We start from the raw sequence: 23,285 nt of genomic DNA on the forward strand, positions 1-23,285 counted from the left end.
CAGTGAACCACTTTTGAGAATCTATGAAAACTTTGGGCCTTTTTCCATCAGTAAGCTGTAAATTCATACATAGAGAATTCTGTAGCTGAATTCCAGAGATTCGTGAGCACTATGATGTCTTTCCATGAATCCCCAGAGGGAAGGCCTGACTTTTTTTAAGTTAACAAATGCACATGACAAAAAAAAAAAAAACCAAACAGTACAAAAGATTACATGGGGGATTCCCTACTGGGAACTTAGTCTCTTGTTTCCTCTCCCCAGTGGCAACCACTGTTATTAATTTGAGGTATTCTTCCAGGGATGATAAAAACATTCAAAAAGAAATCTTTTTTGCTCAATTTTATTAGTCATGAGGGAAATGAAAATGAAAACCACAATGAAATAACCATTCACACCTGCTCAGATGGCTGGAATAAAAATGATAGACAACAACAAGTGTTGACAAGGAAGTGGAGGAATTGGAATACGTTGCTGGTGGGATTGTAAAATGGTGAGCCACTTTGGAAAACAGTTGGCAGATTCCTCAAAAGGTTAAACATAGTTTCTCTGTGACCCAGCAATTCCACTCCTAGATATCCACCTAAGAGAAATGAAAACATGTTCACAGCAGTAATATTTATAATAGCCAAAAGGTAAAAACAACCCAAATGTCCTTTAACAGATGAACAGGTTAAAAGAATGTGCTATATCCATACCATGGAATATTATTTAGCCATAAAAATGGAGTACTGATACATGCTACAACATGGATGAACCTTGAAAAGATAATGCCAAGTAAAAGAAGCCAATCATACACTGTATAATTCCATTTTTTATGAAATGTTCAGAATAGGCAAATCCATCGAAACACAAACTACAAGTTGTGTATGTGTCTGCACAGGAGGAAGGGGAAGGGCTGGGGGTGTTGGGGAGGGGAGTGGTAATGATCACAAGATTTTTAGAGTGATGAAACGTTCTAAAATTAGATTATGGTGATGGTTGCACAACTCTAAAAAAACCGTAGAATTATATATATCAGTGAACTTTGTGGTATGTAAATTATATTTCAATAGAGTTGTTAGAAACACAAATACATAGTGGTTACTCCTAGGCGTTTAAAAATTTTTTATCTTGAGGCTTCACTTCTCTCTCATTTATTATGATTCTTTGCTACACACAGGGTATTTCATTCACTTTTTTTTTTTTAACGTCTTTCTTGGCCACTCTTACTCAACAATACTTTTGGATCACTTCATTCTTTTTGCCTGGTATTCCATTGCATGGAATTTTGTAATGTACCTAACTAGCTTCACTTGCAGGATACTGTTTTCATCCTTGCTACAACTGACAGTACTGCCTTCCAAAGAGGTTACACCAATTTACGGTGAATCGGTGATCTATGGAGTGCCTTTCCCCACATCCTCAGCTACAAAGAGTATTATCACACTTTTTGATAATTGCTAATCTAATGGGTGAAAACATAAATTTTGTACTTTTTAAATGATTGGAATGGAGCCAATTTTTCATACGTTTAAGTCTTTGGTGATTTTTTTCTGTTCATTGACTCATTTCCTTTGCCCCCTGAATTATCTTATTGCCAGAGTTTTATATAATAAGGACATCAGCCCTTTGTCATGTGTTGCAAATATTTTTCCAAGTTTGCACCTTGTCTTTCAAATGTGATATTTCTTTTACCGGGAAGATATTTTACGTTTTTGTGTAGTCTTCACCCCCCTCCCCACTACCGTGGCTTCTAACTTCTAGTTCCAATTCTGACACTTTCTGGGCTTGTCACTTGGGTCTCTGAGCCACAGTTTCCTGCTCTGTTAATAGAGTGATGATATTGGTACAAGTTCGATGAGTGCATTCGGATCTGAAGGCGTCCGGCTAAGGGGGACAGCGCTGAGCGGCAAGGAGCTGCCCTTGGGAACCCGGGTCCATCGGCGCCTGCAAACCCCACCCTGGGCTGACCTGAGGAACTGCCCTGCCCCCGCTTCGCGCTCTTCGAGCCCACGTGAGTGGCTCCGCCCGGACTAGCTTCCGACCAATGGACGAGCTTTGTAAGGCGCAGGCTCACGCCTCCAAGCCTTCTGACCAACAGGCGAGCTCAGTCTTGCTCGAGGTCCCGCCCCTCGCCGATTTGAGCAATGGGCGCCCTCCGTTCGGCGCAGGACCCGCCTCTGCCGCACGCCGGGCTGCGGGCCGCAGGGCTCGTTCCGGGAGGCGGGCGCAGCGGGGCCCAGTGTGGTGCGAGTTCGGGAGGTGGTAGGGCCGGCTCCGCCAGGCTGGGGCGGGCGGCGAGCGAGTGGCCAGGGCAGGGCGTCAGGGCCGCACGGGCTGCGGGGCCGACGTCTGGCCCGCGGCAGCAGAGACGGTAGGCGTGGCGGGGCGGGCCCTGGGGTATCCTGAGGAGGAGGCCCGGGACGCCGCCTGCTCCTCAGGAGGGGTGGCTCGCCCCCTTCCGGCCCGGGGCTAGTCGGCGGGGCCGCGGGGGCAGGGCGGGCAGCGCGCCGGGTCCGGCCCTGGTCTGCGGCCCGCGCTCGGCTTTCCAGGCCTCCGGGCCGCGCGCCCGCCCACGGGCTGCGGGTCTGGCCTCCAGGTGTGGACCTAACAGCGCCCTGTAGCCCTTGGAAGCGCTCTGACATCTCCGGGCTTTGTACTGCAAACTCCGAGCGCGTTGTAGTCCCGGAAGCGCTTTGACATCTCCGAAGTAGCGCTGTGCAAACTGAAGCGCTTGGTGATCGCGGAAGCACGTTGTGGGCTTGGAAACCGAATCGAACGAAGCCTTTGGTAAATCCTGCGATCTTCTGGACTTCTCCGAAGCGCTTTGGAATCGCCAACACTCGAAGCGCTTTGGCATCTCTGGAACCTTGAGAACTGTGATGGGCAGTGGAAAGAAGGGGAAAAGGTCAGTGATGGCAGCCCCTGGCTCTGACCTACTGGCTTGCCCTAGCCCAGGAGGTCCCGGGATAGCGAGAGTCTGAGGAGGGGCAGCCAGCAGGGGTGGTAGTGGACTCCAGGCCCCCCTCTCTACCTTGCAGGTGCCCATGGCGTCGGAGCGGCGCAAGGTCAAGTACCACTGGAACAGCACTTCGGAGCGGAATTCCCGCAAGCGCACCTGCCTCCGGGAGTCCAGTGATGTGGCCCCCTCCAGCTGGCCAGCTCATAGCTCTGCATCGCGTTCGGGAGGGGCCAGCAGCCCCAAGCGCATGAAAGCCCAGAAGGAGGACGATGTGGCCTGCACGCCGAGGTTGTCTTGGGGCTCATCCCGCCGCAGAAGTTCCTCCTCCTCCTCCTCCCATTCCTCTGGCCCAGGTGTGGGTGGGGCCGCCTCCAAAAGAGGCCTAATTCGGAGCTCACGGGGCTTCCTTTCGTCAGGGGGATCCCCTCTGCGCCCTGGCAAACCCTCTCTAGAAGAAATGGCTTCTCTAGAGGAGGAAGCCTGCAGCCTTAAGGTAAGTGGTTCCAACGCCTTGCAAACAGTGAAGCCCCTTCCACTTGGCCTGAGATGTTTGGGTGGGAGTTTTGGTGGCAGGATACTAAAAAGAAAAAGACCGTGTCTCTTGAGATCCGTGGGGTCTTCCTAGAAGTCTACGCGCAAACCAGACGACGCCAGGGGATGGCCTAAAAGTGCCGTGGAGAGGTAGTTTTCAAACTTGGCACCACTTGGGAACTACTTTAAAATCCTTGCGCCTTCCTGCCGCCCTGAGCTAATTATCCTGGGGGTGTGGGCGGAGCTTCCAGGGGTTTAAATAATCGTCAGGTGCTTGTAACCCGCAATCAGGAAGGAGGCTCGCTCGTTGCAGAGCTGGGTGGATGGCGTGCTGCACGGACACAGGTATATGTATTTTGATTGTAAATTTAAGGGATTGTGGCCTGTTCTTTGAACCACAGAGCCAAGAGTAAGAATTTGGTTCTCGGTGTGGCTTTTCACCGGAGTTACGGTTTCCAGCACGTTGGTGTTTCGTATGGTGGGGTACGGTTTGTCTTGGAGTTTAAACTTTTTAATTCCCCAGTGGGAACACAGGAGTGTTTCGTAATACTTGGGAGCAGACTGAGGAGGTCTTCACCGAGAAAGTGCATTTCTTTCACTCATTTTGTTTTTTTTTTTTTAAGGATTAATTAAATTTTCTCAGCGTGTGCGTGCGCGCGAGAAAGTTGAACGCGAGTTTGGAAAGGTTCAGGTCTCTTGCTCTTTCCTGGTTAGGGAGAGGAGAGGAGCCCTAGTTTATGTTGCTGTGTGAGCGTCACTCACCAATTCAGTCAGGTTTTGAACAGATACTTGTTTGTTTATTGAACCCAGGACCTCGAGCATGCTAAGCAGGCACTCTACCACTCAGCTATACCCTCCCCCCAGGTTTTGAAGAAATATTTATTGAGGGCCTACTTTGTGCCGGGCGGGCAGTGTTCTAGTAGCTTGGGATTCTCCAGGCTTTGCTTTCTAGGTTTTGGAGGTCTGGGCCCTCAGAGGTGAAGAGTTCTGTATGTGGGGGAAAAGTCTTGGGTGAGATGGGCTGCCCCTAGGTAAAGTTACTTTCCAAAAGCAATAAAAACCGACCTTAAGGAAAATGGTTTGTCCTTAAGCCTTTGCTCAGTGGTTTCTTATGTGGAACTGAAAAGTGAGGCTGTGTGAAGCTGTGTATCCTCACTTGAAGGCTGTTGTGCTTAGGTAAAGTGTTGCAGGTGTTTTCAGTGGGGACACAGAACTCTTGTTTGGGCACGTGGATTTTTTTTTTAATTTAATGATGAGTTAAAAAGCTTTGTCTTTGACATAGGAATACTGAATATGACACAAATGTCAATCAGGTAAATATGAGGCTAATCTAATCTTGTCATCAGTCTGTCTTGATGCAGTTTCAGTGAATTTGGGTCCATCGGAAAATAATCAGTTGGTTAAATGTAACTTCACTAAGGAGAGCAGGAGAGGAGGCATGGCAAATGAACCTTGATTAGTCTTCAGGTGCGCTGCATTCCTGCCCCTGGCTGTCCTGTAGAGCCGGAACTTGAGAGTTGAGGGCGTGGCCTCTGTTCCTAATCCAATCACAGACCCATCTTATTCTCATTTAGGCCTAAAGGGCCTTGCTTTGTCAAAATCAATTTAATGGTTAACGGTGGAGTGATGAGTAATCTGGTCCTGCAAGTCCCAATGGGGTTCTGCCTGTGCCTTGCTCCCAGTGGTAAGCACTTGAGGGTTGTGTGCCAAGCACTCTGTTGGATGGTGGAGCCATGGGATGGCTTCTAAGGAGCACACAGTCTGGCAAGAGGACTGAAGAAGCCACAAGACTGCCTCACAATGTGGTTCAGTGAAGCAAAGAGCCCAGAAAGGAGGCTGGACAGCTAGTTAGGGGGCAGATTGCAGTAGGATGTTTTCAGCCAAGGGAATTTGGATTTTATTCTAAGCCATTGGGGAGTTTATACAGGGTTCCCTAGAGAGGGCAGGCAGATTTTTGCAGTTTTGGAAGACCACTTATGTTGAGTGAGGGTGGAATATGAGGATATTGGTATGATCCGTCCCAGCTGCCCTTCTCTAGCACTGCTAAGGGGTCTCCCTAGAGAGTGTTAGTTTGAAAACAAGGTACAGTACTTCACTCATCTTGATGAGTTGCAAAATGCCTCTTACCTTCCCCTATATCTGCACCTCTTCCCCTCTTTTCTGCTGCCGCTTGTAAACTTGTCTAGTTAAGTCCAAAGTTCTGCAGTGGGCACTGCTCAGGGGCACACAGAAATGTCCTGTTGTCCCCCAGCTCCTTCCAAGGTCACCTCACCACTCACCTACCTTCCGCCCACCCATCCACCTGCTCTTCCGCACTTGCTCTGTAAACTTTGAGGGGTACACACTTAGCTTTGTGTGCTCCCCAACCTTCACCTGAGCACCGAGGCCTCTGTGCCAGGTTATGGAATATTCAGAGGGCAAGATGTTTTGGTTCATTCTGGCGGCTATAACAAAATGCCACAGACTGGTTGCTTATCAACAACAGAAATTTATTTCTAGAGGCTGGAAGTCTGAGATCAGGGTGCCAGCTTGGTCAGATGAGGGCCCTCTGCTGGGTTGCAGACTTCTTTTGTGTCCTCACATGGCAGAAGGGGGCAAGGAAACTCTCTTGGGTCCTCTTCCGTAGGGCGCTAATCCCCTCAATAAGGGATCCACTTTCATGACCTAATCACTTCCCAGAGGGACCCACCTAATACTGTCACCTTGGGGTCAGACTTCAACATACGAGCTCTGTGGAGAACACGTTCAGACCATAGCTAGACTGGGTATTCTGGAATCACTAGAGAGTCCTGCCGGCCAGCCTCTCATTGTTTGTGCCTTATTACCCCCAGGACAATTGTTTGCGAGGTTTTCTCAGGTTCTAATGACAGCTGATGATCTTCGTCATAGAAGTGTTAAATGTGTCTGTCATGAGACCTTCACCTGCCTTATGTTTGGTCTTTAATATGATGTATCTAAATTTCTAATTCAATTTAGGAAAGGAAGAGCAGAAGGGAAAATTCGAGCTTTTAGGATGTGCTAAGCCTTGTCAAATATGAGTCTCAGTATTTGAGCTATCGACTCTCAATTCTCCTTCTGGTGAAGCAGGCCATGTTACCTTTACATATCAGTTAACAGGTACTTAGACATCAGTTAACACACATTTGAGCATGTGCTATGTGTGGGCACTGGGAAAGTGAGACTCAGAAAGGTTAAATGACTGGAGCAAGGCCACGCAGCTTGTTTGCAGCAGAGCTGCGATATGATCCCAGATCAGTCTGACTTCAAAGCCAGTGTTGTTTCTACTGCTGCCCTCTGTGTGCCCTGCTCAGTCCTGGCCCAGTGTTGATGTGAGGAGTGGGGAGATGAAGAGGGCAAGACCCTTGTTCCCTCGAGGAGCTCTCTGCAAGGTCACGTGGCCCAGACTTGAGAAACCATTATGCATCTTAGCTCTCGAGTGACACAGCTTTCACGTGTGGTCCCAAGTCCTGAACCTTCACTCAGCAGGTGTCCAGTCTTGGGTGGAAGGCTGTGCCGGGACTAGAGGTGCAGAGAAGGCAGTGGTTGGAAGACTAGAAAATGATTCATCCCAGGGCTGTTCAGGAAGTGTTGTAACAGGATATTCGAAGTAGTGGGGGCCAGAGGAATAAGTGACTAACCACCGGGAAAGTCTGCATGGAAGAGGTGTCATTTGAATTCTCCTGATGGACAAGGAGAAGGAAAGGACATTTCAGGCAACAGGAACAAAGTGTATCCAGAAAGGGTCAGGAAATGCTGGTCTGATGCTTGGGACACTGCTTGCTCCTGAGGGCCCTCCTTTCCCCCTTCACCATCATTTTTCTCATTCCCGGGATGCCTGCGTGTGTGGAGAAAGGCAGGAGGTGACACTGGAAGGAAGGCTGGGTTAGGTTAAGCCAGCCTGGGAGGGCTTCCGGGGTCATGCTCAGGCAGATGCAGAGCCGTTTAAGGGTTATAAGCAGAGGTATGACATTGCCAGGTTTTAGAACTCCTGTTGGTACACTGTAGAGAAAGGATGGGAGGGAGCAGGCTGGGAGCTGCTGAAATTGTTCAGGCTAACAGTGCTGAGGACTGGAGCGACTTCTCCACGGATATCTCATTGCTAAGTGCTTGATCTATGAAATCACCCTTTCCTAAGCTCTGATTTTTTTTTTTTCCAGGTTGATTCCAAAGATAGTTCTCGTAACTCCATGGACTCTGAATTTGCAGCTGAAGCTGAGGGTCAAAATGATACCATAGAGGAGCCAAACAAGGTCCAGAGAAGGAAGCGGGACCGACTTGGAGACCAGGGCTCTACGATGATCTACCTGAAGGCCATCCAGGGCATCCTGGGAAAGTCGATGCCAAAAAGGAAGGGAGAGGCTGCCACTCGGGCCAAACCCAGCACGGCAGAGCGTCCCAGCCGCCGAGAGGGACCAGCCAGGAGTGTCAGTGTGTCTGCTCCGCAGGAAGAGAAGGAGCCTGCCCCAGAGGTCAGAGCGGAGGAGGAGAAGGCTGTGCGCGAGAAGAGCGGCCTCCGCGACAGGAGAGTGGTGATAGACCCTCCGGGGAAGCCCAGCGAGGAGCCCCTTGGCGACCGAAGGGTGGTCACTGAGCAACGCTCTCCAGCCCTGGAGGTTTTGGATGATTCTCACTCGCATTTAAACAGCCCAAAGGTGAGTGTAGCTGAGGCCATGCGGGCCAAGCATGGAGTTTCTAGTTCTTTAAATGCATTTGGTCTTTTACTCACTCAGCACAGTACTTGACTTAACCGGGGCTCCAGGAGACAAATTGATGGTTCTCTTCTAACGTTACCTTTTGGACTTATTTGGAAACACCAATTCAGTGATACCTTTTTTTAGGATTTATATGTTTGTTAAGATACAGGTTTGCCTGTGTAACGAAGCTGAAAATAACTAACTTAAAGAAAACAGATGTTTTCCTTAAAGACAATGGCTCCACAGTGTCAGGGGCCCAGGTGCCTGTGTCTTGACTCTCTGCTGCCCCTCAACCCAGTTTCCATCTTGTGTGAGATAGCTCCTGGGACAGGACTCAGCACGTCATGTTGACATTCCAGCCAGGAGGAAGGGGAGAGGAGCAAGGGACATTCCCTCCCCGCCTCCCTTTTTAAAATTAATTAACTTATTAATTTATATATTTTTAATTTTTTTCCTACCTCCGTTTTTTTAAATTGAAATATAGTCAGTTACAATATGTCAGCATAATGTCCAGTCATACATATACATACATATATTCATTTTCATATTCTTCTTCATTAAAGTTTATTCAAGATATTGAACATAGTTCCCTGTGCTATACCCTCCCTTTAAAAGCTTGGCCCAGAAGTTGTACACTTGGTTTCTGCTTATATGTTACAAGAATCTAGAAACCTGGTCAACACCTGCAAGAGAGTCTGGAAAATTAACTTCCATCTGGAAAGCCTTACACCCAGATATACTTCTATTTCTGTAAAAAGAGAGAGTGATACTGAATGATACTGGAGGGAAACTAACATTTTTAAAAAACACTGCTTATGATTTAGAAGAAAAGGCATTCCTCTGTCCTGCCCATCCCTGCCCGTCCTTCACTGCTGCTCCTCAGAGGTAGCTCGTTTCATCTCTTTTAAAGAGCTCTTTGCTCCAGTACTTATCTCTGTATTTCTAAGTAATTTTGCATTGTTTATTTTTTAAAAATTTAGACATCTAGAGTTCTTACTCAGAAAGATGAGAATTTAGTTCTCTACACTTTGGCAGCATCAAGGCTCAGAAATGGATTCTCTCTCCCTTCCTGCAGTTCCCTGGGTCATAATACAATTTTTAGCTAAATCTATTAATTTATTATCACCACGTTCCTGGCTGAGTTATGTATACTCTGATTACGTTTCCTTTTTTAGAAAAGTTTTTCTTTCAAGTTCATCACCTTGTTTTTTTCCTTTATTTTTCTCTGTACCTATGACTACTTCATCCCCAAACTGCTAGTTCCATAAAGTTCTTCTCAATGTTGTCAAAATAAGTAATGTCCCTGCGCCCCCCCTTTTTAAAGTGTACTCCCTTTAATTGTTTCCTTAAGATTCTTTTTTCTCCTATCTTTTCATCTCTGCTTTCTTTATGAATAATTAAAGTGAATGTGTATAATTCATACTTGAAGAATTTTCGACATACTTGATGTCTAAGAACACTGGCTTAGTGTTTTGAGTATTCCTTTCTTGGAACATCCTGTTCTTGTTTTGAGGTTACAGTACCTTCTCTTGTTTCTCTGAGAATATTGATTAGTTTATTTTGAAGATTTTTTTCTATACTGCTTTTTCTGAGTTTCCTTCTGATTTAAAAAATTTTTTTTGGTTTCTGTCTTTTGTGGTAGGGCTTTCCTCAGAAGTTTTGGCTCTTTGTTCATATTTTAAGGATAAAGCATTAAAAAGCCAATTGGAAGTCCTGAGTGCATGGATGGGCTTGTGAACTACTGACTTCAACATAGTGTGATAACCTTGTGGGCTCTTGGTTGGATCTGTAGCTCTGTCCTCAGGCTGCTTGGTGTCCACGGGGAGAAATCCTCTGGTCCCCTGCCCAGGAGCACACCTGGTAGCTCGTGTTGTAGGAGTCAGGTTGAGGGACGTGCCTCATGTGATGGTCCCTCACCTGCAGACATGTGTCCGTTGTCCACGATTATTCCATAGGCTCCTTGGTTTAACTCTTCCAGGTGTGAACCTTAGTTCTTTTTCTCGGTGGGGAAGGAGCAGAGCCCCCTGTACAGGATGGGATCAGGGATCTGGGGCTCTAACTTCGCTGATTCTCCTATTTTCATCTCCAGCTTCACCTTTGTTTTGAGAGGTCTGGTACCTCCAATTTCTGAGTCTGTCTGGGGTCCTATATTGTGATTCAGCATGTTTCTGCGTTTTTCTCACCACAGGCCTAGGTTGTGGCCATCTGTGATCTGCTTATCCAGTAACCGACCATCCGTCTATTTGTTTTCTAGCATATGATTTTTAAATTTGCTTTGCTATTTAGTCTGTATGCTTTCTCTGTGAATGTTTATGCCTTTTCAAGTCCATTGCCTGTAGTTTTCAGAGTTTTTATAGGAGGAAGGACAAAACCCACGTATACTGTCTTTAGTTGGAAATCCCAAGAACAGTACATTTTGTAACCAACTTTTCCCACCAGATAAAGAACGTCTGTGTTTCCTGTCTAACATAGATCGTTCTTTGGCTGCTTAGAATTCCACTGTATGGATAAGCTTTCCAAACTTAGATACCCAGACTCCTGTTTGTCAGACTGGACACTGTTGGGTGTGTATTTGGAGGCACTGTAAGGTGGTAGGGAAGCATGTGGGTGTCGGGGTCAGACAGTCTGGGCTCAGATCCTGGCTCTGCCACTTGAACTGCAGTCATGAGAAAGTCACAGAACCTCTCTGAGCCTAGTTTCTTCCTCTGTATAAAAAGACACAGTTCTTTAAATGTTACCACAGAGTAACACAGGAATCAGCAGACTTCTTCTGTAAAGGGTCAGATAGTGAATATTTTAGGCTTTGGGGGCTTAATATGGCCTCTGCTGGAATAGCGTGAAATCAGCTTTAGGCAATATTTAAGCAAATGGGCCTGTGATCCAGTAAAGCTTTATTTACACCAGCTGGCAGTGCGTTAGATTTGGCTTTTGGGCCACAGTTTGCAGACCTCTGAATTAAACATGAAAATACTTTGCTCAGTGCCTAGTGTATAGTAGGCTCTCAAGAAAGATAGCTTTAAATTTTACCATATGGGCTTGAATCTAAGGAAGTCTTGAATATAGGTAATCTCCCATTTTCCCAAAAAGGAAATCCAAAAATTTTTTCCTGGCTAATGTGACTTTTTCCTGGCTTTCATTGCAAGAACTTAGATGATATTATTGTAAGTCTGTTTGTCATATTTCTAGGTACAAGTGCATTTTTTGAGTCACTGTTTTCCTCACTCTGCCATTTTTTTCCCCCACTCTCACATTTCATTAAATAATTTTATTAAACCTTTTCACATGTCTCTGACATTGTCTTTGTTGTCACTGGAGTTACTTTTGGAGTCATGTAATGTGATTTCCTGAACTTCTCTGATGATAAGAATGAGCAAATCTGACTTAGAATCTGAGATGGGACCTGGGAATTGGTAATTTGTTTTAACAAATAACCCGAATGATGGAGAAGTTTGTGAAGCACCCAGCGGACATCTCTACCCCTCTATCTGAGTTGGAATTTTATTTTAGCTTTATTATTTTTATGTAAACTGTTTCTTATGGAATATTTAAAGTATGAAAATTACCAACATACTTATCACTCGTCTTCAACAATTAATAACTCACGGCCAATCTTGCCTTGGGAGAAAAGGGATAAAGCAAAGCAAATCCCACCTACCATTATCACTTCATCCATAAATATTTCAGTGTGTGTCTCTAAAATTAGGGAAAAAAACAAACGTAAGTACTATATTCTCTCTCCCTCTGCCGCACACACACAGGCACAGGCACACGCACACACACGGCTTAATAGCATCAGCCATCCAGTCTGATTGGATTTGCCTGTTTTGTGATTGTTTTTGGTTTGTTTGAAACAGGATCCGAGAAAGAGCAATGTCTCAATTTCTATGTGTTTGTCTCTTAGTCTCTGTAGTTTCCCCCTCCCCTCTCCCACCCTGTGTTGTCATTTATTTGTTGTAAAAGAAAAAAAAAAAAGTCATTTGATGTGTAGTATTTCCCGCAGCTGAGATGTCACTGGTGGATGGAGCACGTTTTGAATCTGTCTTGTTCTGTCCCTAGACATTTTATCCCAAATTGCAGATAGCTGTTCCCATTGCATTCAGGGAGTTTGCATTCATCTTTTGGAGGTGTTTTTTTGGGATTGCCACAGTGTAACCATTTCTAAATATTTTTTTAGGAAATATATTTCCATGGTTTAAAAATAAAACATAAAAATTATTTAGTAAAACATAGCTTTCCAGCCTGGACCTGTGTTGCCTTACTCTTGCACTTGGATACTACTTTGTAAGTTTCTCAGTTTTTCCAGTGAAATTTAATGTATAACCACTTAGATTTTGCTTTTTTAAAAGTAATCTTTAAAAAAAACTAAAAGCGATCTTTAAAAGTTTTAAAAATGACATCGAACACAGAACTTTGAGGTCATACCTCCAGGAATAATGATTAAGTCTCTTAGATTTCCTTGGTTCCCCTCACCTCCTTTTTTAAAATATTGAGGTTAGGGAATCTCTATAAGCAGCTCAAATTAGCTTGACTGAGATTTATTTGTGATCATTTGTCATCTTCAGATAAAAGAGTACATCTTGTAATACAAGAGACTTTGTAAGGACTTAAATATAAAATGACCCCTCAGAAAAGGAGCCAACATTTTGGGGAGAAAAATCTTACCTTCTATTTGGGCGGGTTTTTTTGGGTGACTTTAGTCAGATTAACTTTTGTTACTGAAAAATGGCAAAATATATTTTGAAGAGCTGAATTGCAAAGATGTTAATTATGTGTTAGTGTGTGTGAAAGACATTTTAACTTTTAGGCGCACATACACGGAAGGAGAGTAATGACCCCAGTATATCTCACTGAAAATTCAGCGGAGAAAAAACTTGTCAAGTTCAGGCAAGACTGCAGTGTCTTATTGTCTAGGTTGGTGGAAATTTCCATAAGCAAGGTAGTGTGAAAGATTGTTCTCCCTTAGAAATTACCTTCTAAAAAACTTATGGGGAATTTTAAACATATTCAAAGTAAACAAACTAGTGTAGTGAATCCCTCAGGTTCCCATCACTCAGCTTCAGGAGTTTAGATTAAAATTTTTTTGTTTTTTATTTTTAGTTTTAATTTTAATTTTTTAGGGGGAGGTAATTAGGTTTATTTCTGGGGAGCGTTCTGGGGATTGAACCCAGGACCTTGTGTATGCTAAGCGTGCCCTCTACCACTTGATCTGTACCCCCCCCCAATTAAAATTTAAATGTGCTGCAATTTAAAATATCTTACCTTTAGAAAATATTACTGTTTGAATATGTCTGTTATTCAAGAAGGGAATAGCAGGAAGAAATCTAAAGCAGGAATGTGTCAAATGGGAAGTTTATAATTCATTACAATTTTTGTACCAGTTTGTTTCCTTTTAGACTTGTAAAGAAAGGTGTGGAAAATTAGTCTAGACAGTAGAAGCAAATCTTTTGTTCCATTTGAAGGAGGTAATCAGTGCTCGCTCTTAGTGAATTATTTGTTCTATCAGATGAGTTGTGTGTGTTTATAAAAGTATTGAAAGAGCTTTGTAAGGCCCCTTGCTCAGGCCCTCTGGTGCTGGTGGATACAGGTGGCTTCATGAGCGAGAGGAAACAAGGGCACTTAAGCCCAATTGTTTTTGGATGAGTTGAAATCCGTTTACTGTGTTTCTCAAACCTGATCTGCATCAAAATTACATGAGAATTAAGTACAGATTCTTAGGCACCATTCTGGACCTATCAGTGTCTGGTTAGGGCGGGCCTTTAAAAAGCTTTGTTTTTAAAAAACCCGCCTAGTGGTTCTGATGTGAAGCTAAGTTCAGAAATCATTGCACGATTTATTCTACAAATTAATTCAAATACAGTATGAGCACTTACTGTATGCCAGACACTGTTCGGGATGTTCAGGAGATACCAATGGAGAAAGTAAAAGTTCCTGACTTTGTAACTTACGTTTTAGCAGGGCTAAATTGATTTAATGCAACGTATTGTTGTTCAGTTACTATTACTCCCTAGTGGCATAAAATAACTGATTTATTTTGCTCTCAATTTTGTGAGTCAGGAATTGAGAAAGATCTAGACTGGGCAGGTCTTTGTTGGTAGCGGGTGAGTGTTGGAGGGGTTCTGTCATGTGGCTCCATTCAGGTATTGGTGGGGCTGCATTCTGAGAGCCCAGCACGGCTGGTCCACCAAGATGTGCACCCGTGTGTGAACATGTCGGGCAGTTGATGATGGCACCTGCCTGTGACCTCTCTAGCTTGGTCACAGGTGCCCTGACGGTCGGCCTCCCACAGAGGAGTAAGCAGAGAGAACCGGGGAGACGGCAAGGCCATCCTGACCTAGCCCTGGCAGCAGCACGGTGTCTTGTCTGTAATCCTGTTGTACAGTTACTGTACCAGTTGCCCAGGTTCAAGGGGAGGGGGTCTCAAACCCCACCTTTCAATGGAGAGAAATGTCAAGAATTTGCAGGCACATCTTAAAACCTCCGCAGCTGTGTGGGTTTGAATTTTGAATGTGTAGAGACGTGTTGGAGATGGGATGTTGGGCAGTGCTTTTCTCTAAAACCCTGACACCCAGTGAGTTCTAGAGAATTTTTCCCAAAGGGGAGCGTTCAGAAAGCGAATGCAGGCATAGCATCCCTTCTGGGGGTGGCATGTTAAGACCACGGTCACCAGTTTATTCTCTGAAGCTGACGTGATGGTTCCTAGCTGGAACCTGCCTTGCTCTCTGGAAATAATAAGGAAACCAGGTGACAAAGTGAGCTAAGGAGCCAAGGCAAAGCCATCACCGTGGCCAGAAAAACAGCCAGGGCTTCTGTTCTGCAGTTTGGGAGGCTGTCTTCCCCCAGGAAGAAGGCTAACCTTTTGTTGCTTTCCTTTCCTGCAGCCTAAAGAAAGGGAGGTGGTGATGGAGCACAGCTCTTCGGGAAGCGACTGGTCCGACGTGGATGAGATTTCCACAGTCAGGTTCTCTCAGGAGGAGCCCGTCTCCCCGAAACTCTCAGCAGCTCCAGCGCCTTCTGCCTTCCCCACTGACTACGTCATGTACCCGGCCCACTTGTACAGTAGCCCCTGGTGTGACTACGCCAGCTGCTGGACCAGCAGCCCACAGACTTCCAGCTACCCCTCCGTGGGCAGTGGCAGTGGAGACACGGCCCAGGCGGGGAAGGGCGGCCGGGGCTCTTCCCCCAGCTCGACAGTGAGCTCCCAGAACACCTGCAGAGGCCCGGAGGCCGCCAAGGAAGGCAGATCCCGGGATTCTCGTTCATCTCGTTTCTCCAGAAGCTCAGAAGAAGAAGAGGTGAAGGAGAAAAGAACATTCCGGGAGGATGCACCACCACGTCCGTGTGGAGGACACGCATCCAGCTCCCTGCCAAGGAGCCGTCGGGAGCCCAGGCTAGAGGGTTTCATCGACACCCATTGTCACTTGGACATGCTCTATTCCAAGTTGTCTTTCAAAGGGACCTTCACAAAGTTCAGGAAAATTTACAGCAGCTCCTTCCCTAAGGAATTTCAGGGCTGCATCTCTGACTTTTGCGATCCTCGGACACTGACAGATTGCCTGTGGGAGGACCTTTTGAAAGAGGATCTGGTGTGGGGGGCCTTTGGCTGTCACCCCCATTTTGCACGTTACTACAATGAGAGTCAAGAAAGAAATCTTCTGCAAGCCTTAAGGCACCCCAAAGCTGTGGCATTTGGGGAAATGGGTTTGGATTACTCTCATAAGTGCACCACGCCTGTCCCAGAGCAGCACAAGGTAACGTCCTCTTTAGCTTGCTTACAGTTTTAAGTTCCTCTTTCAGTTGTCGAAACCTACCAGTAAGGGTTTCTCTGCTTTTGGAACTGAAGAATTTAGCATCTCTAAAAATTGGATTATTCTTACCCAGACCATGTAGATGGCATTTGTGAAATGCTTCACAAGCTGTTTCTTACCTTCCAGCTTTATTATGTGAGAGAGAGGGGAACAGGCACGCTGGGACTTCTTCCAGCTGATGATTCGACGTCAAAGCTATTGTTCCTTCTTGGCAAGCAACACATTTTTGTTTAATTAAACAAGATATTTTTATTCTGATTTGAAAGTTAAGTATGCCCTTTGGAGAATATTTGGAAAATGCAAAAATGTGTAAAGAAGGTAACTTCCCATTCCATCCAAGATGGTGGCTGTTTGCGTCATAATACTTTGCCTTCCCACTGTGCTTCGTTGACCCCTGTTCTTTTTCAGCTGGCTTCCTGGGGAGGACAGATGCTCCAACCCAGCCACAGTTCCTGCGCCCCAACAATTCTTCCATCTGAACATTTGTGAAATTCAGATGTGTTTTGAAATTCGTATTTTTAATGCTGTTGTCCCCTAGAGAATTGCAAGGGACAGTTGGTAGCATGTCTTACAAGCACCTGTCAGAGAATCAAGGACACGTGTGTTGTACGTACATGCTTCTTAAAAAAGAATTTAGGAAATTAAAAAAATAATAATAGTTTTAAATGTTTTTTCCATTGTGAAAATGTTCCTGCTTCATTAAATATGCTTTGAAAAATAGGCTTTTAAACAACTGTGTACTATTCCACTCCAAGGCTATAATAGTTTAATTTCTCGAGGAATAATTTTTTAGAAGCCGGAATTAAATGTTGAAATTAGAGCCTCTTGCCTCTGGAGGGGTTCAAGGAGGGCAGTTGTGTTGGGGAGGGGATCCAGCCAGCTGTAGATCGTGGAACTAGCCCATCTTTAAAGTCCTCAGCAAGCATTCTGTCCTGTTGGTAACCTAGGGTCACTTTCTTTTAGTTGAAAACACAGGTCTCACAAGAGTTATGTCAGACTTGGTATTAGCTCAGTGCCATTATTGTAAAAGGAGGTGGCACAAGTGTTGGACTTGGAAATGTCATTCTCAAGTGAATGTCACCTGACTCAAGTTACTGAAAGCATCTTAGTGTTAAAAATTCAAACACAGCATGACTGGGACATTGTCCTGTGCAGCAGAAATTGACACGCTGTAATTGTCTGTACTTTGATAAAAAATTAATTAATTAATATAAAAAATTCAAACACGAATTACACTCCACAATTGAAGAAAACTATTCATGGAAATATTAAGTTTACGATGAGGTATTTTGTTTATAATGAATTTGTATTTTTGTGCTTTTTTCTAAACCTGAACTTGTTTGGGGAAAGAATAAGTTCTAGCCCTGCTTTTTTCAATAAAATTAATAGCAACATGTGTATTTTACTTAAAGGTTTGAAAGTGGCTAGAGTTTAGGGAAAAAAGTAATATATCTGTAGGTATTCACCTAGGAGATCTGATTTTGGTTAAGTAAAGAAAGCAAGTTGAAGAAAACAGGTGTAGTATTTATTCTTTCCACAAACACTGGAGCATCTTCTGAGAGCTGGGCATTGTGCATAAATATATGTGTATATATATATAGCAACTTTTTGCAAAGGCAAAGGTGTGCAAGGTGATTGACTGCCTCTTGGGAAGTGGGATTAGAGGTGAGGGCAGTGAAGGGAGGGACATTTCACTTGTATTGATGTTCCTGAGCCCCGCCCTGCCCCTGTGATCCCAAATAAGCACTGCGTAGTGGTTGCCGCGTGGAAAGCCTGCGTTCAGACTTGAATCGTGGTGCTCCAGCTTACGGCTGCAAGTTGCTTGGCCTCATTAGAACCCTCAGTTTGTTTGCATGATGGGCCAACGGCAGTACCTATCTTAGGGTGCTTTAGAGGATTACAGGTTGTAATACAGCCGAATAATAACACTACCTGGTAAGCACTCGGTGTTAGCTATTACCATGCACTATGTAGTTCAAAAATAAAGACTTGGAGACAGTGGCGGTTGCCCACTGGACTGGCGGTTCTGGAGGCGTCAGGCATCCGAACTGGTGGTCCTAACCCGCGGATGTCGCTCTGTCTTCTCCAGGTGTTTGAGAGGCAGCTGCAGCTGGCCGTGTCCCTAAGGAAGCCCTTGGTGATCCACTGCCGAGAAGCTGACGAAGATCTGCTGAAAATCATGAAAAAGTTCGTGCCTCCAGACTACAAGATTCACAGGTGGGAGGGCTGGAACTTCAGCGGGCAAATGCAGTGAGCGGTTGCCTCTGTCCAGGGCGTTAGTGGGCAAAAGAAACTCAGTGAGGAGACGGTTGAGAACAGTACGTCTTTACGTAGGGTCTTTCCTAAGGGTTAACTGTCAGGTTGAATCAGGCGATTTCTGCTGTTTGATCATTTTTTATTTATAAAACGGCAACTTAAATGGTTTGAGCTGGTCCCCTAAATCACCAGTGGGCAAGGAGGGGCTTTTGTGGCCCCTTCTCCAGTACCAGGCTGGAACAGAGGCTTGGTTCTCAGAAGTGGGAGCTGTTGATCCTGGAAGAGGCTGCTGTGGGTTCCAGTGACTTAGTGCACAGAGAACATTCCAGGGCACCTGAGAAAATTTTTTCTTTGCTTTCTTGAACTTGAAAGCTCATTCCTCCCACCACCCCTGTTAAAATCTAGGGTGTATTTTATCTAAATGGTATCGAGGGGTTCTTTAGTTTGGTAAACTCACTGACCTCCCACCATGTGCCTGCCCTGGGCATTGGCTTGGCTCGGGGCGCCCTGGAGGAGCTGTGGGAGATAGTCAGCTGGTGACGTGTGCAGAGAGTGCAGGGCTGGCGGGGTGGGTGGGCAGAAGGTGCCGTGGGAGCCAGCGGAGGGGCCATGAGCTGATTCTGGCTAGAGGGGGTCAGGAGATGATGTCGGCTGGCTCTTTCAAGATGGGTGAGATGAGTTAACTGAAAAAACAGAGTCTAGAACCCAGGCCAGGTGGTGACAGGTGGCTGAAGGGGGTGGGGCTTTCGGCCTCCAGACCAGTGCCTTTCGGATGCCCAGGCAGAGAGAGTGACGCCTCTGAGGGGATGCCCACACTAGAGGCGAGATGAAGCACAGGCACTTGGCTTGTGGGCCAGTGTGTGTTGTACTAAGAACATAGACAGATACCGGATTAAGAGAAGAATGTGCACCTATGGGCCCACTCCCCAATATTTTTATTTTTTGTTTCCTTCCAATTCATTTGATTACATGGATAAAGCTGATACTGTGTTTGTAATCCAGAGGGGCTACAGTTTGTAATTCTGCTTCTGACTGTGTTTCCTGTGGACTTGTTCCCTTGGATGCAGTCTTTCCACTTCTGAGAACTGAGCCACAGAAAATAATTTAAAGGAGGTGTAAAGAGGGAGGTGGGGCTTCTGCCGAGGGCTGATGAGAGAGCCCTGATCTGGATTCCCCTCCCCCAGGCATTGCTTCACCGGCAGCTACCCAGTCATCGAGCCCCTGTTGGAGCACTTCCCCAACATGTCCGTGGGCTTCACGGCCGTCCTGACTTACTCCTCTGCCTGGGAGGCCCGGGAAGCTCTGAAGCAGATCCCGCTGGAGAGGATCATCGTGGAAACCGATGCACCCTACTTCCTGCCTCGACAGGTGAGGGTGTCTTGGAGCTGCGTGGAGGCACTGCGGGGAGAGGGCGGGAGGTGGGCGGTCCCCCGTGCAAGGTCGGCAGGACCAGAGCCGCAGGAACTTTTCAGGTCCCACCCTTGGCTGTGTAGATGTCTCCTCTCTGTTGCTTTACAGAACCAAAGTCTAGGGGGCTGAGAAGCTGAAGGGTAACCACTCTCTTCCAGGCAGTGCAAAGCCCCACCCTGTAGAGGGTGGTCCAAGGAAGCGTGGGACCCTGCTCACCCAGAGCCCCCCTGACTGGGACTCTCCCTGCACCTGCAGGTAAAGGGGTCTCGACACAGCTCCGGAGAGATCCTGCTGGGGAAGGGCCGGGAGGGCGCTGTGACGGCTGTGCATAGAAGGCACAGCGACGTTCTGAATGCTTGGTGTCTTCCAGGTTCCCAGGAGCCTTTGCCAGTACGCCCACCCGGGCCTGGCCCTGCATACGGTCCGGGAGATCGCCAGGGTCAAAGACCTGCCGCTGGCCCGCACCTTGGCCACCCTGCGTGAGAACACCTGTCGCCTCTACAGCCTTTAAGCCAATGGGGTGCCGTCAGGAGTCTCCCAGAAAAGGTGATAAAAGTCACGTTACATATTTTCTAAACATCAGACCCCAAATGGCTTTTTCTCTGATTCTTCATGTAGAGAATGTAAACGTAGGGTGAGCACGTAGCCTCGTCTGTCTCGAGTGAACCTGAGTTTGACCTTCTTCCTTTTCTCTTCGCCGCCCTCCAGACGACCAGCGGCCTGACGGCAGAAAGGCCGTGTGAACTGTGTGTGTCCCAGCTCGAGGATGTGTTTGAGAGCCCATTGGAATGGAGGAAACCTGGACAGGATGTTTCCTGAAACCCGTTCGAAGGCTCCTGCTTCCGGCTGTTGGGGGGGGTGGGCGGCAGGCGCACAGTGGTGCTGGTGAGGGTGCGGGCTGGCCTCCCGGGCCGGGGCCCCGGGGCTTCGGTGGAGGGGGAGAGGCTGACGGGAGGGCGCAGCGAGCGTGCCTGCCAGTCCCTGTCCTTGGCAGCCTGTGCGTAACCACACTCCTCCTCGTCTCGGCGCCTGTGGGCGTGTAACTGGGTTCCTGGTTCTCCACGCTAAAAACGGACTCCCAGGTGGGAATTCTGCTCCGGGGGGCTTTGCCGGAGACTCGTGGAGCTTACTGTCCTGCAGCCAGTGCAGGCAGCCCCTCCTTTCCTGGACGACTCTTCGGTTTGGCTTTCACTGTTGCCCTTCAGCTCCATGTCGGCTCAGGCAGAAGAACCTCGGCTGCTGGTCTCGCTGGTTCTGCTGCCATTGATCTGAGCGGGCAGAGGGACGCTCAATGTCCAGGACGAGTTCTGGCCTGGGGAGATGTGGACAGATGGGGGGACTTGAGGAAGGAGACCCCAAGGAAGGTGCTCCCACTGTCAGGTGCCCTCAGGGCTGCAGCTCGGTTGTGTTAGATGGAAAGGGCCCAGTTTGCAGCAGAAGCCACCTGCTGGTCTGCTGTCGGGGGTCCCAGCTGCCCTTTACTCCACTTTGCCCCCTTCTCCTGGAACATTGGACCAAAAATAACTCCTGTTTCATCTCATGTTAACAGCCCCTTGTGTGCCCCACCCAGGTGGAGAAGTAAACCAGTTTAATTCTCCAAAGCTCTGCTGGCGCCGCCCAGCCCTGTTCTGTTGCCTTTGCGGAGCATGTGGGCCTGGTGTCTAACTCCCCTCCTGGGGCTCTCCTTGGCCTCTGCTCTGTCCTTTCTCTGTGGTGGAAGTGAGATCCCCTCCTCGGACTTTCGTGCAGCCAGGTCATCTCAAGTTCTGAGCTGTGCTCTGCTGCCTGCTGGTGCCTTGTGAAGGTATAATCATTACAGGCCCTGGACGGTTGTGACATCAAAGGTTAAGTGTGAGGACACTCTGCACTTTGGACAAAAGGATCCTTTATTCCAATCTTCCTCAGTGAGACAGGCCACCCTGAGTCCCTTCTGTTTCTTGGAGGCCAGTAGTTTAAATCATAAGATCCATCACTTAGGCTGGATTCCTCTAGGTGTTTGTGGCAGGTACTTTTGGAAGGTGCTTTTGAACCTCGTAAGCTTCCTATCTGGTATTTCCCTCTTGCCACGGTACCCAAGTTGCTGGCCTGGGAAGTAGGCCTTGATTCACCGTCCACCTTTCACGGATCTGCTGTGTGTCTTCTGTGCCTCACATTTGGGGAATCCGGGGCCTTGTTCTGCTTGGAAGATTTGGAGGACTAAGTATTTCAGAGTGCTTTGTGTCCCCCAAATGAACTGCAGCTAATCCATCTCCTTCATGACAAGGCCTGTAAGTCATGACTGCCTCCACGGGAAACCAACCAGGCCCGCGTCTGAGGATTAAGCGCGATAACTCAGTGGACGTCTCTGAGCCATTGCAGTCTCCCTGCCAAGGTAAAGCACAAGGTGCTATGTACTTTCACCCCTAGTACTTAGGATCTTCATTTCTGTGACACAGTGAAGCGCTGCCTGTGCGGGTGTGCCGGCGGGCTGGCGTTTTTGGTTCGGTTTTTGGATGGCTGATGTGATTGTTCTTGCCGTGTTGCTGGAATGCCTCTGTATCTCGGCCCCCTCGCCGCCTTTGGCCATCTCTTTCTGAAAATAAAGTCGATGGCTCTTCAGCCAACTCCCGTGCTCTCCATGTTTGTTTATGTTCCTCAGAGTGATAACGGTGGTGAAGTCAGTCGTTGGCCAGCTTTGTAACCTGAGAATCCAGAGGTCTGGATGCATTCTCACATATGCACGTGCCTCTGCAAAATTAAACTGGAACCAAGATCCCTGGTACCGTCTTAAAGTTCTGCTGCCTTGAGAATTAACTCCCACTTTATTGCCTGGGAACACACATATATCGCTGCTGCTTAGCTGTGAAAAGTACAGACTCCTCTTTTTTTTTTTCCCCTGAGCAGTGCAGTGGAAGGAAGAAAAGTTGAGTACACGGGGGTGTTGTTGATGGTCGGTTGTACTGTGGGCTTTGGACTGTGAACTTGGATGCTTCTGGGTAAACTTTGGAGGAAATTCTGTTTCATTGTTTACAGTCAGCCCTCCGGTTCTGCCCTAAGGTGTCCTTGAACCCAAGTGCTCAAGCCAAAAGTAAACCTCTGTCCGTTCCAAGAATGCTGAACACATCTGAAATCTGTTGATGCCTCCTCTCGGAGACAGTCGTTGGTCTGGCTTTCTAGCACACTCCTCGCTCTGTCTTGGCTGCATCCCATCTGAACACGCAGCGGCTGTGTCCACCCAGTGATAGTCTCTTTGTGGCTGGAAATCTGCTCGTGGTGTTTCCGGGGTTTTCCATCTTTCTATATTAAGTTTGGGGCCAATACTAATCATCTGAGAGCGCTATCATTTTTGCGTCAGTCATTTCTGTAAAATCAGGACAAACGGACACTCGAGTGACAGGGCTTGAACGAAGTGCCCAAGGTGGCAGAGCTGGCGATCGGTGGCCGGGCAGCCCCTGTGCTCACGGTAAACACTCGTCAGCGATGTTTGGAAGTGGCTTCAGACAAGAAAGGCAGCTAAGCATGGGTCTCGCCCCTTCTGTTTGCACACCGTCCTAAGAGAACTGAGCACATTCCTGCAAGTGCGTAAGAAGTTAAATACACGTGCTACTATACTGATGTACTGGGTATGTTTTGTAAGTGTTTTGTAAGAAGGATTTTTTCTTGTAGCCA

The 23,285-nt window shown here is 47.0% G+C and overlaps 1 protein-coding gene across 2 annotated transcripts; it reads left to right on the top strand.

Moving 5' to 3' along the window:
• The first annotated feature begins 2,171 nt into the window (after positions 1 to 2,171).
• TATDN2 (TatD DNase domain containing 2) lies at positions 2,172 to 22,240 on the top strand. 2 transcript variants are annotated; one of them, XR_012060784.1, is made up of 9 exons: positions 2,172 to 2,887; positions 3,021 to 3,434; positions 7,630 to 8,124; positions 15,045 to 15,914; positions 18,061 to 18,188; positions 19,412 to 19,595; positions 19,796 to 19,892; positions 20,008 to 20,183; positions 20,346 to 22,240. XR_012060784.1 is itself a non-coding variant. In XM_006206813.4 (8 exons), exons 2-7 carry the CDS (start codon positions 3,027 to 3,029, stop codon positions 20,146 to 20,148), a joined length of 2,226 nt encoding a protein of 741 aa, XP_006206875.1. In that variant the 5' UTR covers positions 2,173 to 2,887; positions 3,021 to 3,026; the 3' UTR covers positions 20,149 to 20,183; positions 20,346 to 22,240. The 2 variants fall into 2 exon arrangements, 1 of the variants encoding a protein (XP_006206875.1); XM_006206813.4 differs by lacking the exon at positions 19,796 to 19,892 and having other exon boundaries at positions 2,173 to 2,887.
• The last annotated feature ends 1,045 nt before the right edge of the window (positions 22,241 to 23,285 follow it).

Source organism: Vicugna pacos, chromosome 17 (assembly GCF_048564905.1).
Source record: "Vicugna pacos chromosome 17, VicPac4, whole genome shotgun sequence".
In the NCBI taxonomy this organism is placed as follows: Eukaryota; Metazoa; Chordata; class Mammalia; order Artiodactyla; family Camelidae; genus Vicugna; species Vicugna pacos.